Source organism: Molothrus ater, chromosome 3 (genome assembly GCF_012460135.2).
Source record: "Molothrus ater isolate BHLD 08-10-18 breed brown headed cowbird chromosome 3, BPBGC_Mater_1.1, whole genome shotgun sequence".
Classification (NCBI taxonomy): domain Eukaryota; kingdom Metazoa; phylum Chordata; class Aves; order Passeriformes; family Icteridae; genus Molothrus; species Molothrus ater.
The window spans coordinates 69,588,481-69,605,114 of NC_050480.2; the positions used below are offsets into that span (position 1 = coordinate 69,588,481).

The window sequence follows — 16,634 nt, forward strand, 5'->3', positions numbered from 1 at the left end:
GATTCTACCATATTGTATATTAAATTTTGCAACATTTGTGTGCATTATAAATACTTTTCAGGTTCTTCTCAAGACAGGGGTCCTGCCTTTAAAGGTGTACAGGCTTGAAAAAAATGGTTCCACAAATGTAGTATTAGAGCAATAATTTATATAAAACCATTCATCCTGCCTGGCATATGATGATTTATACTCACTGTAGAGCTTATTCTCTGAGTCCTTCAAGCGTGTTTCTCCTCTGAGAGAAGACCCAAACATACAGACTTTACACAAGGCACTCCTTGCATTCTAAACAATTGTATGCATTAAATAAATGCAGTCCCCTCTGTGGCAGAGGGCATCAACCATCTCTGTCTTACCACATTACATATCAAGGGAAAGAAAAATATTGTTAAGGGCATAAATCTTCCTTTTCTTCAAAAAAGTGCCACATGGAACTTTCAGTCTTTCCATCTGAAAGAAGACCATGCAGGAATCATCACGGTCTTCATTTTATGTAAGTCAAAAGGGAAGATCTGAAATGGGCCTTCTCGGTTGGAAATTTTTAGTTCCAGAAAGTCTTAAATAGAAAATGGAAACCACAATGGCCTTTTCAGACTCTAATATGAGGGTAGGAGAGAAACTGTGAGGTATTTGTGTATCTACACAGGCCTTTGGGATCATTCAGAGAGTTGACAGGGGAAATACCAAATCCACTGGACAACAACCGTGCGAAGCACTGCAATTCATGTCTCAGTACGGCATAGTGCTAAGCACCCACTTAAGGGCTGAGAGTTCTTCACTCCCAATGTCCTTTCTTGCACATGAAGGCCTTCAAATCCTTGTCATCTCTTCTGGGATTGGCAGCCTTGTAAAATTCCTCCTCTCTCAGCTTCCCTGCCTTACACATTAACCAGAAATGATTATTCCAGAAGAATTCACCAAGGTACAATTCAGTCAAAATGAAGCAGTCCGCTTCCTGGTGACTCCCAGGAACTTTTTGTGTGTGTCATGAAGAGGTCCTTTCAGAGTTACATGATTTAGCACCGGCAGTGCTTCAGTTAAGCAAGGAATATGCCTTGGAAGTATTTTCAGTGGAAGAGGTGGATGGCTCGGAAGATGATACTCTGTATTTGCCTGCAAAACAAAGCACAGGGGTTAGACAAGTTGTCACTGCAAAGTAAGGACAGTGACAGCTGTGCTGGTGGCCAAGGTGGCTCTGCCTTGTCCTGCAGCCCTGGCACTACCTGGATTACAGCAATACCAGCAACCACAGAACTCAGCGTGTTTGGTGACACAGCCAGGATGTGTCAGCTCGAATTCCCAACCATGCCACAAGGCAATGATTTTCTCACACAAATGAAGGCACTTAGTGCTTCTCCCGGAGCACAGGGACACATCCAGAACACAACGCATTCACAGGCTCCTGAGATGAATCTCAGCTCCCTCCCTCCTATGGCGACAAGGCTCTAAACTAAGACCCAAGTGTTACTATCTTCTCTGAACAATGTGTAGATACAAAAATTGGACACTTAGAAATTAAATGTTATTTCCAGAAATGTTTTTTGCAAGATGAAGTCATAACACTAAAATGGTGATGTCCACAAAATGGCAGCCAGAGAACATTTGAAGAAATACAGTTTCAAGGTGGTGAAGAGTACATGAATGACAGATGAACTGTGCCATGATCTCATTAAGCTCAAAACAGAGCTTACTTAGTGGGATTTAGAATTGGTGAAACATCCAATAATTGTTTAAGAGATAGACAATTTCACTGCTAGCATTATGCTACAATTGACTTATTGCAGTTCCTTTGCATTAGAAGATTAAAAACAATCTATGGATGCATGGAGAGACAAATAGATTAATGGATATCAGGACAGACAGACCCTGAGAGCAAGAATGAAGGCCAAATCCTGTTTGTGCTTCAGTAAGGGAGATCTGTTGTCACATACCTGTTTTCCCACATAAGTTGTTAAAGGTTCTTGAAAATGGGTAGCTCATAGCAAGCATTGGTGTCACCAGGATGAGAGAGGATGACTGAAAGAGAGAAAAATGCTTTTTGTCAAAAGGACTTTCTTTGTAGCCCCATTTTAGGGGGAAAAAAAGATTCCAATAAACTTTGTTTCAGTAGTATGAGCAAACAATCCACAGAAGGCAAAGCTAGATGTTTGTGAGGTATCAAGTTCACACATTTGCATGTTTATGGTGGTGATAGGAGGAGATCAACTTTAAAAGAAACTACAAGGCACAATCTGTTTGTCTCTAACTCTTGGCCGGGGGGATGGCTTAGGCTCCAGAGTCTGTCCTAACAGGCAGTATGGGATCCTCTTCTCTTAGCTGTGTCAGTATGGCCATTAAGGTAGCCACAATAGCTAAGATTTATGTTAATGGGAATTGTTCTTGACAGCCAGCAGCCTGAGATAATCCGAGGCAAATTTTACTTGGCACGCTAGAGGGCATTAGAACACAATCTTTGCAGTCCAGATGCAAAGGAAGGAAGGAAGGAAGGAACATTTTGCTGCTAAAATTAAGTTTCGTTTTTGGTTCTGGAGTGGTTGGAGAATTTAACGTGATTCCTCCAAGGATGTATTAAAAAGGCATGAAAACCACATCTTTTTCTCTTCAGTCCTTCTTTGTTATTTAGTTGTACTTTGGTGGGGGAAATAAGGCAGTGTTTTGTATTGTCACCTATATCATAAAGTGGTAGAGAAAGAAGGTAAATGAATCACATATAAAACGCTTAACAAAGACTTTGATATTGCTTTATTTGCTCATTCTCAGACCTCAACAGGTTGGAGAAATGTAATGACAGGAATCTTACGAAGTTCAGCAAAGGGAAGTTCAAAGTCCTCCTGCCCCTGGGGAGGACCAAACCCAATGCCAGGACATACTCAGGGCTGTCTGATTAGGACAGAGTAAAGATGGAGCCAGACTTTTCTCCTTGGTGCCCAGTGGAAGGACAAGAGGCTTTGAGAACAAATGGAAATCCCACTTAGGATGAAACTCTTTCACTGTAAAGGTGGTCAAACACAGGAAAAGGCTGTACATAGAGCTTGTGGTGTCTCCATCCTTGGAGCTACTCAAACCTAACTGGACACAGCTCCGAGCTCTAGCTGACCATGCTCTGATGGAAATGTGGTGCAAGATGATCTCTGAGGGTAGTTTCCAATTTCAGCAATTCCTGCAGAAACTGGAGTGATTTGATCCAATGCTGTTCTTCTGAACTGACAGTTCAACCTTAATGGACTCCTTAATTCCTTTGAGCCTGTGTTCTCATCTTCTTAATTATCCTTGCTTTTAAGTCGGCTTCCTAAGTCTTTAGCAATACCTGTACAGGCTCTTCTGAATAAACCCTGTTCAGATACCAATATAAAATCAAGTTTTATTGTCATATAAGGGTGATGCCAGCACCATTGGCAGCTCAGGAAGAGGGGGGGTGGGTGTTGGAACCAGATGATCTTGAAGGTCCATTTCAACTCAAAGCTTACTAAGTTTCTTACACATCCTTACACACCTTTTTGTTAAGGTGTTATAAATGCAGAAGTGTAAAATGAAACAATAGTTCCCCAAGAAGTTCCCCTTGCATTTCTCTCAGATTGTGAATAAATACTAGTGCAAAAAAAATTCTGTTTTCTAACTAAAAGTTTTCAGTTACATTTTTTAGTTTCTTTCTTGTGGAATTTAAATCAAATGTCCACTAACTGCCTTCTCATTTTTTACCAATTATAGTGAAAATAATGAACTTTTAAAAAGGGGATATAATCATATTTATGTTGTTAGTGTCCTCTGTGACTTGTTCTAATAAATAATCCAGAATTTAAAGTGCACTGGACAAAATTAGACTACTCAGCAGTAACTGAAATGCTTTTTTAGGTCAAGATTCTAACCTTTGATTGCTGTGAACTCCATTTGGATGATGAATTCCTCTTCAATAAGGCTTCTTGTATCTATTTGTTAAAAAAAATTAGTCAATCAGTAAATACAGAAATTCTGTTTAAATTCCAACAGTATTTTGACATAATGTAAGAAATAGTTGGAATCCTTACCTTCTTATCCCAGAGAGTCCCAAACACCAAAATGAATAATCCCTAGGAGACAGATAATTACATTCATTTTGATGACAGCAATCTTTAATTTCAATATCTCATAAATATCTCCAACATTGTCCATTTAAACTATTAAATGGTACTATTTAAACTTTGAATTCTTTGATACAGAGCATTTTTCTAACTGCTTATCACATAGGGACTGCTCATTTGGCAGTTCCCCAGGCCTGGTCTATTTAAATTCTGTGTTGATCTGGTCTACAAACTGACACAGATAGTTTGGTAGCACTAAATGTATTTGGAAAAAGGAATGTGTATGTATGGAAGACATGCCCTACCTGTGCTCTCCAGACAAACTAGGAGGTTCCAAGAAAAAGGCCAGTGAGTTCGGTTTGAAGAAAACAGTTTTGATGCCTCTCTTAACAATGGGAAATCTTAAGTATTCTCTTTAAAGAGAGAGTACACATAACTATATTGTCCTTAAGAAACTTCCTTGTATTGGGATCCTACTAACCACCTAAATACATGGCAAAAGTCATAGTGACTGAAAACTCTCAATGGTATATTTTTGTCAGTTCTTCTCTTTATCATTAGTACTTCTCAGCTGATCTTGGTGACTTTCTTGTGGTTTATACTGAAACCCAAAAAAGGCATAACATGATACCTCCAGCTGCACTATAAATGGAAACAGGGATGCTGAAGTTTGCCCACCTGAACACAACAGGGCTGTTTTCCTGGTCTTCAGCAGTGAAGTTGATCCCAAAACTACTGGCAAAGTAGGGAGTTATCTTTAGGCCAGCTTTGTCTATATGGCACATCTGCTAAGGCAGCTGAGAATATGAAATACTGCTGAATTCCTGGAATGGCTTTCCCAAAGAGCCCTTTTGGAATAAGGATGTGTTAGGCAAATTTAAGCTTTTCCCTGGTGTTCTTATGCCCTGCCAAGCACACCACTACAATAATGTCTCCATGTTAAATCATAATAGAGGAAACAAAAATGCGCACAACTCACCTGCAAAGCATTGAACAGACTAAAGAGGATGTGGAAAGCTGGATGATTGTTTTTGATGATGATGGCAAGGCCAAAACCCCAGGTGAGGCCTAACAGTGGTGTCAGGATGGCCACGCTTTTGCCAATCTGCAACAGAGATTTCCTCTCCTGCCCGCTTGACCTATCCCCAATAGTTGGCCTCAGTATTTTTATTATAACAACTGCGGCAATGAACAAGTTCGTGGCCACAATGATCAAGGCAGGTATGACAAAGGCCAGGAGAGCTTTGCTGTCCTGCCAGTTGAGCCAGCAGACATTCTTTCTTGTGTAACTGTTCTTTGGCAGTGTGACAGCGATGGTGGTGACTGCAATGACAAAGGGGCACACGTATCCCAGGCAGAATGCCACCGTCTTCTGAGCAGTCTTACTCGTGTTGTGTAAGATGAACACCAGTCTGTAGAAAAGGATGAGGCCCAGGCTCAGCATCCAGAAAAAGACACATAGATAGAAAAAATGGATGAAGAAGGTGGCCATGATACAGATGTCTCTGCTCATCTGCTGGTTTTGATCCATGATGGAGGCAGTGACAATGAACCAAACGTCAGCAATCAGCAGGGATGTAGCAATGTTGAGAATACAGACATGGCGCATGTAGGAGGTTGTGTTGTTTGTCACGTACTTCCAGACCAAGGATTCAATTATGATGCAGACCACCAAGCTCACTATTGAAATGGCCAGGCCAACGTAGGAAATATAACTTTCAAAGATTAGCTCGGAGGATCTATCAGGTGACATCAGGATGGAGAATGATGTCAAGTGATTGCAGGAGCAAATGACATAATGTTCTGACTCTGTGGGTGTGCAGCCATGATTATCCCAGTCCCCACTGTGATTGTTGAGTGTGAAGTTCCAAAAGACACACTTGGGCATCTTTAGAGACAAGTTTTCCTTTGCAAATGTCATATTAATAGCAAACTTCTGGCTCCTGTTGCTGCTCAAAGTTGTTGTTATCAATAAACCATTCACATATTCAAATGTTTTCCGGGGCAAAACATGTCCAAGTTTTGAGTACATCACACTGACAATGGTTGAATTTTGGGTTAGAGCCTGGATTTCAGCTTCACTAATGAGCACGTTGACTGTGAGGTTTCCTGCACTGCGGAAGTCCTTGTTATAAGCTGTGTTGTTATTTTCCTTGACAACTACCCCTTGGAGCTGAACGCTGTTTGCAGAGACAGAAGGAATGGTGTTATTAACTGGTTGGAGGCTCAAGGAAAACTTTTCTACTGACTGTAGTAACAAAGAACTTTGTCGTGTCTTCTCTTTATTCAGGTCTTCCCAAACTTCAGTTGTGGAATCGTCAACAATTAAGTCCACTGTGGATAAGAAATTCTGGAACAACAACAGAATAATGCAGTTACTGAAATCCCACACAATTAATTGTTGTTTCTGATGGTAATTTATGCGTGGTCCTAGAAGTGCCTTTTAAAAAAGCCCAGCATTTTCTTATTTTGCTCAGTCCAGGTCAAGTTTTTCAGTTGTTAACCCTCTGCATACTCTGTTTGCAAGTTAAGGTTTCCAAAAGCAGAGCTGTGTGACTATTTTTTTATATATTATTTGGTACTTTGGCATTGTTTGGCATTTTTAGCATCTCCAGCCTTCTTTCCTTTCTTTCTCAGTGTTCTTGCTGTCTTTGATTTCTTGGTGTCTCATGTAGGGCTTTCTATCTATGACTATCAAACCTTTTTGCACTTTTCTGTTAGAAGAGCAGTGCTTTTCCTCTGGACCTCATAATCAAGGTTCCCAATTATTTCTAAGGTTTCTTCTGTTATTCATTTGTTGTTACATTCAGCTTATTTTTCTTGCTTGATCATGGCTCCTGGAATTTACTCTCCCTATTCCCATTTCACCCTTTTTTCCTATTCCTACTTCTACTCATGGAATCATAGAATCACAGAATGGTTTTGACATTTAAAGGTCATCCAGTCCAACCCCCCTTCCAGGTGGCAGGGACATCCAGCTTCATCTTGGACACTTCCAGGGTTTAGGGCATCCACAACTTCTCTGGTAAATCTATTCCAGTGCCTTACTGCCCTCACAGCAAAAAATTTATTCCTAATACATAATCCAAACCTGCCCTCTTTCAGTTTAAACAATTTTTCCTTGTCCTGTCACCACAGGCCTTGATAAAAAGCCTTTTTATAAGTCCCCTTTAAGTACTGAAAAGCTGCAATAAGTTCTTCCCTGAGTCTTCTCTTCTCAAAGCTGGACAACCCCAACTATCTCAGCCTGCCCACACAGGAGACCTGCTCCAGCCCTCTGACCATTTCTGTGACCCTCCTTTGGACCCATTCCAGCATGTCCACATCCTTGTTGCCCTGTGGACCCCAGAGGTGGATGGAGTGCTCCAGGTGGGATCTCACCAGAGCAGAGTAGAGGGACAGAATCACCTTCCTCCACCTGCTGGTCACATTCCCTGTTAAGCAGCCCAGGACATGTTTGGGTATCTGGGCTGCAAGAACACATTGCTTGCTCACGTCCAATTTTTTGTCCATCATCCCTTGTCCTTTCCTGTCTTAGAATGCCGCAGATATCCATTTAGGAACACGTGTGTTCCTAAAATATTTCTAGTTGCTAAGCAGCTTCTCTTTCATGCATAGACTCCTTGTCCTCATCATTTTGAGTTTTCATAAACTTCTCTGTATCTTTGCTGTCACTTCATCTCATTCCCTTAATACTGTCCTGATCTCAATCCTAAGCAAGTGTGAAACTTCTTCAGGGAAAACATCATCTTCTCTGACAAAAGAGGCCAAAGGGCTTGGTCGGTGTAGATAAGACTTAAAATAAAACCTTACCTGCATAGGGAGCTCCTCTGCCTCAACTGGGATAGAGGAGACCATATCCAGGATGGTAACAATTGCACCTAGGTTTGCTGAAGAATTGTTTATTGTGGTTAGCTCCTTTTTTGTCTGTTCCTTAAGCTGTGCAAGGTAGAAGGGTAGTTGAGCTTTTGCCTCAGGGCTGCTGACCAAGGACTGGAACAGAAGATAACAGCACATCACATAGGAAATCCTCTAACCTGGCTGACATAAAGGTGACTCTGGATGGTTTGTGGATGGGAAGAGCACTGTGGGATGATACCAAGGCTAAAAACCAAGGCCTGGCACCCATCTGTCAAGTGCAGTGGCCAAGGGTGTGGGCACTGTAGGAAGGGCCTGGGGATGAGGCTGGGCAGTGGTCCAGAGTTAATCCTACAGCCTCACTGTTGGTGTGCTCTATAATAGGCTCTGGGCTTGTGCCTGAGCATAGCTCAGGGAATGCTCCAGGCCAGGAACTGCTCCTTATGGATGCCATGGACAAGGTCACCTTGCCTGGGAACAGAGCATTCATGTGTATGGACATTATCCATGCAGTGCCTCAGGCCCTCTGTGTCCTGGGAGGGGCCTCAGCTCTTTTGCTGGCTGGTGTAAATAAAGCCAAACATTCTTCATATCTTTAAAAAGAAACTTTCAAATGCTTCATATATTTTAGATTATGATAAGCAAAAATCATGTAACCAATACTTTTTCTCCCCACCCAGCTCCCCATCCCAGCCTCCACAGACCCATGAGTGTTACCTCAGCACCACTCAGCAGGTCGTTTATTGGTCCAGACAGGCAGTTGTTCCTTATAGGCTTCCATGAGCTGTTGATGCACCGGTAAGTTATATTGCCTCGAGTAAAACCTTCTGGATTTTTTACATCACAGCATGGCTTTATTAATATGGCGTTTTCTGTTCCAATGCCCAGGCTGTCTGAGCAGGAAACTTTCTGACCTGTACAGAGAGGAGACAGAGATAGAAAATAAGAAGCAGGAAGATGAATGAATTTCCCCCACAAAATTTGTGATCTGTTCAAAGATCTTTAAATTAGGATTTCAGTTTACTGTTTTCATTAATCATGATCTTTCAGGGTGTATATGTCTCACGTTCCTTATTTTTATGAATCAGGAAATTAAAAAGGCAACCTAATAAAGCTCCAGTTTTTGAGTACTGAATCCAATCAACAAACCAACACCCAAAGACTTAAATTTATCTGTTAAACTACAGGGTTAGGCAGAGCTGGAGTGGGATTATATTGAACATCAAGAGAACAATAATTAATACGAAATTTATTCTGTTAAGGTACTCAGTACTGCTGTAGTACTAACAGGAAATTCATTAAGACCTTCATAGTGAGGCCTCAACACCTTTTTGATGAACCGTGGGTGTTGCTAATTGTGTTTGATTGGCTTAGTCATATCAGTAAGTATCTGCTGATTAAAGTGATTAAAGTAATTTAAGTGTCTGCATATTTATTGCCTAAGAGAGTGAAATCTGGCAGATACAGTGATTCAACTGTAGGTACCGCTGCTGTGGAAAAAAGAACATTTCTGCATCAGGGAGATGTGCAAGATTTCTTCCTTTCCAATTTAGAATAAAAAGAGCTGAAATACCCAAACTCTTGTCAGAACTAAACATCAAAGCTGGATTTAGCAATGCTGAATTCTAACTACAAAACATTCCCCGCAGAGCTGACTGGAAGCTGCCCTGGTCTCTGCAGCACCTCATAGAGGTTGCCCTTCTTGTGTTCAAAGTGGAAATGCTCTCCCACAGGCTGTCCTCCTGTGCCTGATGAGGCACCACAGTCTTTGATCCTTGCTAAATTGTTAGCAAGGAAGCTGGAAACTGCATGACCACATTTCAACACAGAGGATGAAGCTTGGTGGTGCAGCCTGCAATAGTGATTAAATTGTCACTGTTTTGGAACATACTGGGTCCACTCTCAAATACAGCAAAGACAACACATCTCGTCTATTTTTTTTTTAATTACATAAAACCCGATATTTTCCTCTGTGTGTAAAAATTTCCCATGAGAAAAGGAGACAAAGTTCATGGATAACAAAAACCTTTATCTGTTAGATGTCACTGGTGATGAATTTGTGGCACCTGATTCAATAAAGATATTGTAATGTCCTATATAACAGCTATAAACAGTAACTTTTCTCCTTACCAGGTATCAAGTGCAGTCTTATCTGTTCACTGTCAACTCCCTGTCCGATGCGGTTGACAAATTTGCAATACGCCAAAACCTTTTTCTCTTTGTTGCATTCTTTTTCTGTGTGATTGTACATGTAGCAAAGCAAATTGTCTTTTTCCCTTTTCTCTGTATGGATGGATGAAGACAGGTTAACACGGATTTGGGGTCAGCCAACTAAAACCAGCAGAAAGCATTGACAAAACTTTATTTCCTGTGGGTACTAGAAAAAAAACAACTTTCCTTTGTGAAAAAGCTCCCTCTCTGTATGCTGATCTGTCCCTCTGTAATAAATCTGGCAGCTGCTGCATGATCAATACATTTTCATTTACTGCTGTGTGAGCAAATCCTCCCCAAACCCTCTTAACTGTGCAGTAACCAAAATTTGCTTTGAAAATAGTTTTTGAGAATACTCTTCCCGCCTTTACCACAAGTGTTTCAGTTAAGCTGGGATAGTGTTTGGCTGTTCTTACATGGTTCTTTTGAATTCAGGATCTGTGCCACACTCCACTGCCCTTCAGTATGCCTGTGCCTGAGGGTGGGTCTCCAGCTGCAGTCTCTTCCAACAACATCTTGCCTTTTTCTTAGCTACTGAAGGCCTCCTCAGTCTCCACCTGCTTTACTACTCAGCCTGTTGTTTTTGCACTCCTGCGTGTTTCCTGAGTTATTTTTGGTAGATCGTATTTGCTTTTTTTTTTTTTTTTCAAAGTAACATTTTTATAATTCACTCAAAAAATTCTGGTGTATAAAAAGCAACTTGCTTGAAAACTTATCGTATATAAAAACACATCAGGGAAGTTGCAGAGTTGCCCTAAATTTGAAGACATAGAAGCGTAGGCTTTTGTATTGTTAAAGATGTGCTCCCTGTATCTTCAAAGAAAGTGGAGTAGTTTTTTTGAATTGCATTCTTAATGGGTTACTCGACATTTTTCAATAATTAGTAGATTTTCTTAAGTAATGTTTTCTCAGTATTCATTTTAAAAAGTGACAGAATGGAAGATAAAAGCAAATATAAAGAGTTCAGCAATTTCCAAGCTGAAGAAGGATCAGGATGCTCACTTCTCCCTGCCTAGCAAGTCAAAATGTTGAGTTTACCCATTATGTATTTTTCACTATAGCAGTGACTTCAGTATTAATCCCAGACATGTTCCCCAGGCATGCTCAACATCCTAAAAAAAGTCCATTTCTCTTTTTTTGCACCCTCAGAAGTGCTCTTGGGTTGTCATGAAAGCAGTAAGCATGACTTGTTTACACAGACCTAACTGAAAACAAAACACCCAGAGACTGGGTTGTGACACAGAGTGAAACTAATGATTCTGCAAATTTATTGTGTCTTACCAACTTGAAATTCATTTTGTTGAACCACAAATGTAACCCTGTAGTCTCTCACAGTCTTTGCACTTATGCAGCACTCCAGAGCATGTGGCACTTGGCACTGTATCGATGTTGCAATGGGGTCTATCAGGATGTTCTGCTTCAGGGGCAAGGAAACCACCTCGATGGTAATGTTGGCAGAACTGTCCAGGTTTTTCTGGGAGAATGTGCAGATGTAGGTGCCTAAAAGAAGTGATACAAAACCATGTCTCAGTCAACAGAAGTGCTCCTCAGCTTTTGCATGGTCATGAATGATGAACAAATACAATTCTGTTGGCAACATCAAGCCTTGGTGTCCTCCAACACTTAAAATTGTAACCCTGGGGGCTTTTTATTTATTGTGGCCAGGCTGCACAGTGATTTGCAGGGCTCAGGATGCTGTAAATTATCCGGTACAGAGATTACATTGCCTTTGTAGCCAATGAGACCAGATTTACTCACCTCTCCAGTCCTGCGAGGCAGACTTCACTGTGAGCACAGACATGGCTGGGAATTTGCTATTTTGGATGCACATATCACAGTCTACTGTTTTTGTGTCATTTCCAGACTGGATTTTCCAACTAATGCTGTCATAATTGCTCACATCACTTTCACATGTTACATTGAACCCGTATCCCTCGGAAACTGTTGAGTTTGTGCTTGAAGATATTGTTATGTGGGCTGAGACAACACAGGACAAAAGTCACATTAGTGAGAGTTACTTTTAATCGTTTTCTCACAAATTCTGTGTGCCACAGAGGCCATCTGTGCATTAAAGAACTGTTGCTCTGTGACAAGTCCCTGCCCCTCACCTTTCCTCAGGTATGTGACTGCGATGCTTTGAGCGCGCCTGGCTCCGTGCCCGGTCTCCATCTCACACGTGTATGTGGTCACTGCACCTGACTTCTCAGGGGGGCACAGGGACTCACTGATGTTGAGCTGGTATCCAGTGCAGTTTCCACTCAAGATGGTTACTCCTAGGGAGCAATAAGCATTGTTTAAAGGGCTATGGACATCCAAAAATACCTCTGAAAAGCACAAGCAATTACTCCAGCCATGGAAATCCTTGTGGGTTTGTATGTAATTGACATCATGGAACTTTTAACTCATCATCACTGAAGTTCATTCACATCTTTTGCTGTGGCAACACTCACAGAGTGGCAGCACACAGCTCTGTGCTGAGATTCCTCCTGCCAAAACCAGCCAGAACGCAACCACACTGCTTGGAAATCTCAGGGTCAATCAAAATGAAGAGTATTCTGGTTAAGCCTAACCTCATTATCTGTGATATTTAGGGTGAGTAAAGGTAAGTAAAACAGGAGTAAACACTGCAGATTTTAATGTCTAATTTTGAAATAAAAATGTGGAGGTACTTGACACTCATTCAACTTAAAATCTGAAGAGTGCTGGTTTAGCTGCAAGCACTAAAGCTGTCCCATGCTGCAGCTGGCAGCACAGTTGACATGAGAGCAGAGCAGAGTTCCTGGGGGAAAGCCTGGCCACAGGGAATGAGGAGTAAAACGGCCCATTGCAGCGGGCCAGGATCCCCTCTCCCTGCAAGCACTGCTGCACTCTGGTAACTGTCCTTTGAGGAAGTGGGGGCATGCATGACCTTTGAAGATTTTATCTCAGTTTGCTGTCCTGCTTTCTGCAAAGTTTCATTTACGGCCAATAGTTAACAATAAACAGTTACTTCATACTCATAAAATATTAAGAGGGGCAATAGACCATTTAGGGTGATGGTTCATAGACATTTATGAGCAGTTCTGTTCATGTTACTTTGTAGCTCTTTGTAGCACATTTACTTGGTGCCTTATTAACTCTGTATATTGGAGAGCCTTACGGGATGCCTCTGACTCAACTGGTATGTGAAGTATCACAGCTACGGGTGGAGAGACAAACAGTGCTCGTATTTATCTGCATTGCAGCTGTTTCACAGTGCAGCACTTGTACCTCATGACTGCCAAATCTCAGTATGTGCTACATGAAAGATCTTTGTACCCCAAGGGTGATTCCAGAGATAGCAGTACAGGCTGATTTGCTCTCATCCCTACTCTCAAAATTAGACCATGCAGAAATAAACTTTCTGGAAGAAGCTGGTGTGTTGCTGGTCCAGGCAGCTGTTTCCATCCAGGATGGCACAGTTTAAGGCATCAGTGTATGGAGATGCCTGAAACCCCACTGGCACCTGCACAACACATACAGAATCTGTCCTTCCCCCTGCCACTTTTGGAGCATACCCTGTATTCATCCTAGGACTTTGGGGCAGCCACTTAGGAGGAGACTTTTGATCAGTGAGCAAACCTAGCAGGTGAAAGCCAACCTTTTGTTAATCTTACCTGTAATGTTGATTGTTCCATTTACTTTCCAGGATACTTTAAGTGATGTCAAGTGTCTGTCAATGCAACAGGACAGCTGAAGACCCTTTGCTTGCACTTCAGGACTGTTACATGTGACATCGATTTCCTCAAAGTTTGGAGTGACATGCAGTGGAAAGACAGATATTGTTTCTGTGCCATTGTGTATCTCCGTGTGATACAGACCACTCCTTATGAACACGCAGCTATAGGAACCTGTGAAGCATAAACAACAGTTTTTGCTGAGTTTGCCTTTATTTTGGAATTAGGAACTACTTCCACAGCTGGTTTTCACATGTCCCTGCTCTGCAGTGGCTCTGCTACTTGCTGATCAATATGTATCCTCAGGTCACCTGCAGAATGCTTTCTGCAAACCCCTGGTGCCAAACGGATCTAGACTAGGATTCACTGTTGATGGGTACCTGAGATTTGTGTTCTCAGACCAAAATACTTCAAATCTGGCTGAGTAGGTGGTTTTGGGATCTGTATATTGCCACAGTCCTTCTGGCAGCAGTATGTCATGGTAAAAAGATTACTACAGAGAATAGGTGACAAGACAGGTGCCCAGGGTGGACTCCACCAGAACTAGCCTCAGAGTGGAGGCTCTCAAGCTGCTCAGAAGGCACTGTCAAACAGAGCAGAGTATTTATCACAGAATCACAGAGTATGCTGAGTTGGAAGAGACCTGTCAGGATCATTGAGCCTAACTCTTGGCCCTGCACAGGATACCATGTGCCTGGGAGCTTTGTTCAAACACTTATTGAGCTCTCAGGCTTGGTGCTGTTACCACTGCCCTTGGGAGCCTATTCAACCACCCTCTGAGTGAAAAACTGTTCTCAGTTATCCAAAACCTCCCCAGATTCAGCTTCATGCCAGCTCCTTGTGTCCTGTCCCTGGTCACCAGGGAGAACAGATCTGTACCTGCCCCTCTGCTTCCTCTCATGAGGAAGTTGAAGACCACAATGAGGTGTCCCCTCAGTCTCCTCAATGCTGAACAGACCAAATGACCTCAGCTCCTTCTCATACCTCTTACCCTTCAGGCCCTTCACCATCCTTGTGGCCTCCTTTGGACTCTGTCCAATAGCTTGATGCCTTTATTGTATTTTGGTGCCCAAAACTGCCCCCAGGACTTGAAGTGAGGTCTCCCCAACCTAAAGCAGAGCAGGACAATCCCCTCTCTTGCCCGTCTGGTAATGCTGTGCCTGGTGCCCCCTCAGGACATGGCTGTCTCTCCTGGGCACTGCTGACTCACATTCAACTTGCCACTGACCAGGACCCACAGGTCCCTTTCTCTTTATCAGCCACTCTCTCAGGCACCAGTCCCCTGGATGCAGCCAGGCTTGGTTTTGAGATTGGCAATAGGAGCTCCAAATTTCCCACATATTTTAAGTATGTGGACTTCTCTTCCCCACTGGGATAGCCAAATGAGCAGACCACTTACATAGGAGTGGAAACATCCAGGTTCAGGGCATCCTCAGTCTGAAGAATTTTGGATCCACTATTCCTACTTCACATACATGTGCCCAAATACCTGATCATAGGCTACCCTTTATGAAGTTGAATGTAGAATTCATGGTCCAAAGACATGAACTGAGTGGAAGCTTGAGCCCAAGCTCTGATAATACATTATAATTCCCCTGATAGATCCTCCCAGAAAAATGCTGTCAGTTTACCTGTTTCTGATTTTCAAAAATCCCTAAACATGCAAAACTCTAGCTCTGAGCTCTGATTTAGTTAGGTCATGTGTGTGTAGGGGGCAAGGGCATTAAGGACAAATTCAACTACAGCCTCCAGCCACCACACCAAAAGGGTGGGAATGCCTCACAGCCATGCAGTCACCACTATCTCCCTGGTAGGAAAATGAAGCCTGGCCCTTAGAACACCCAGTCATGTACCATCACTTCAGTCAGTTCACATCTTACTGGCAATGCCAGTCAATACGTAGATCACTAATGAAAATAACAGGAAAATTATGAAGGGCAGTGTAATTTTCATATTTCCTCTAGAAAATGCAGCCACTGCATTCATATTTGCTTTTTATAGAACTACCCACAATAAAGATTTAAATCTGCTGTTTTAACAATGGAAAATCATACCAGAATCCTTCATCGTAACGTTGGTAATTTTAAGAATTGATCTTGTGGATGCTAAAACTGTCTCTATGGAGTACCGGGAGCCAGCTGAGATGGTCTGGTCAAAGTGATACCAGGTCACATTGGAAAATGTTGAATTTATCTCACAGGTCAGTCTTACTGTGTCCCCTTCAAAAATGTTCGAGGGTTTCACGGTGAAGTTTGTCTGATCTGGGAAGACAGAGAGCAACATTCTGCATTACTGTCACTTCAGCTCACATCTTTATGGTGTCTTTCATCTTATAGGTGCTTCGTGTCAGCTGCAGGGTACCACCTCTGATACAGGCCATGGGATTTTCCCCTCAACATATTCTTTAGTATCTTTCTCGGCTAAAAATTCCAGAAGGTTTTATGCAGAGTTAGAAGAATTATTATCACCAGCACTACTTTCTAATTAGATTAGCTGGGAGGAGAAGCAACCAGGTTGAAGTAATCCTCTGGGACAGACAGTCCAGCACTTGGTGCACTGAGAGCAGAACACCTCCAGGGCACTTGATCAGCATCTGAGTTGTAACACACTGTCCAGCAGCAGCATGGAAAATGTGCCAAGGAAGCCAAGGGGAATGTGTTGTCATGTAAACTGCTAGAGTTTTATGTTTTGCTTTAAAGAGTAGAAAGTGCTGACAGCCTGACATTCTTAGAGCTGTCTTGGTTCTGGAGGTGAATTAAGGGTGTTCAATCTTTCTCCCCTGGACAGACCACATCAGGGATCATTTAGAATA

At 42.2% G+C, this 16,634-nt stretch overlaps 1 protein-coding gene across 2 annotated transcripts in view; it reads right to left on the reverse strand.

Moving 5' to 3' along the window:
• Positions 1 to 16,634, reverse strand: part of ADGRF5 (adhesion G protein-coupled receptor F5) — a 46,950-nt gene that overhangs the window by 5,843 nt on the left and 24,473 nt on the right. Inside the window, exons 10-22 of one of the 2 annotated variants that reach the window (XR_008508282.1) lie at positions 15,877 to 16,083; positions 13,763 to 13,996; positions 12,236 to 12,400; positions 11,886 to 12,104; positions 11,409 to 11,627; positions 10,047 to 10,199; positions 8,634 to 8,830; positions 7,872 to 8,051; positions 5,038 to 6,408; positions 4,026 to 4,067; positions 3,867 to 3,926; positions 1,932 to 2,016; positions 195 to 1,113 (exon numbers count right to left, since the gene is read on the reverse strand). Coding sequence is in view for 1 of the 2 variants with exons in the window: in XM_036380604.2 (XP_036236497.1) it covers positions 1,034 to 1,113; positions 1,932 to 2,016; positions 3,867 to 3,926; positions 4,026 to 4,067; positions 5,038 to 6,408; positions 7,872 to 8,051; positions 8,634 to 8,830; positions 10,047 to 10,199; positions 11,409 to 11,627; positions 11,886 to 12,104; positions 12,236 to 12,400; positions 13,763 to 13,996; positions 15,877 to 16,083 (3,212 nt within the window). In the remaining variant the exon portion in view is untranslated. Of the gene's footprint in view, positions 1 to 128; positions 1,114 to 1,931; positions 2,017 to 3,866; positions 3,927 to 4,025; positions 4,068 to 5,037; positions 6,409 to 7,871; positions 8,052 to 8,633; positions 8,831 to 10,046; positions 10,200 to 11,408; positions 11,628 to 11,885; positions 12,105 to 12,235; positions 12,401 to 13,762; positions 13,997 to 15,876; positions 16,084 to 16,634 lie in introns of those variants that run through there. The other variant, XM_036380604.2, reaches the window with a different exon arrangement.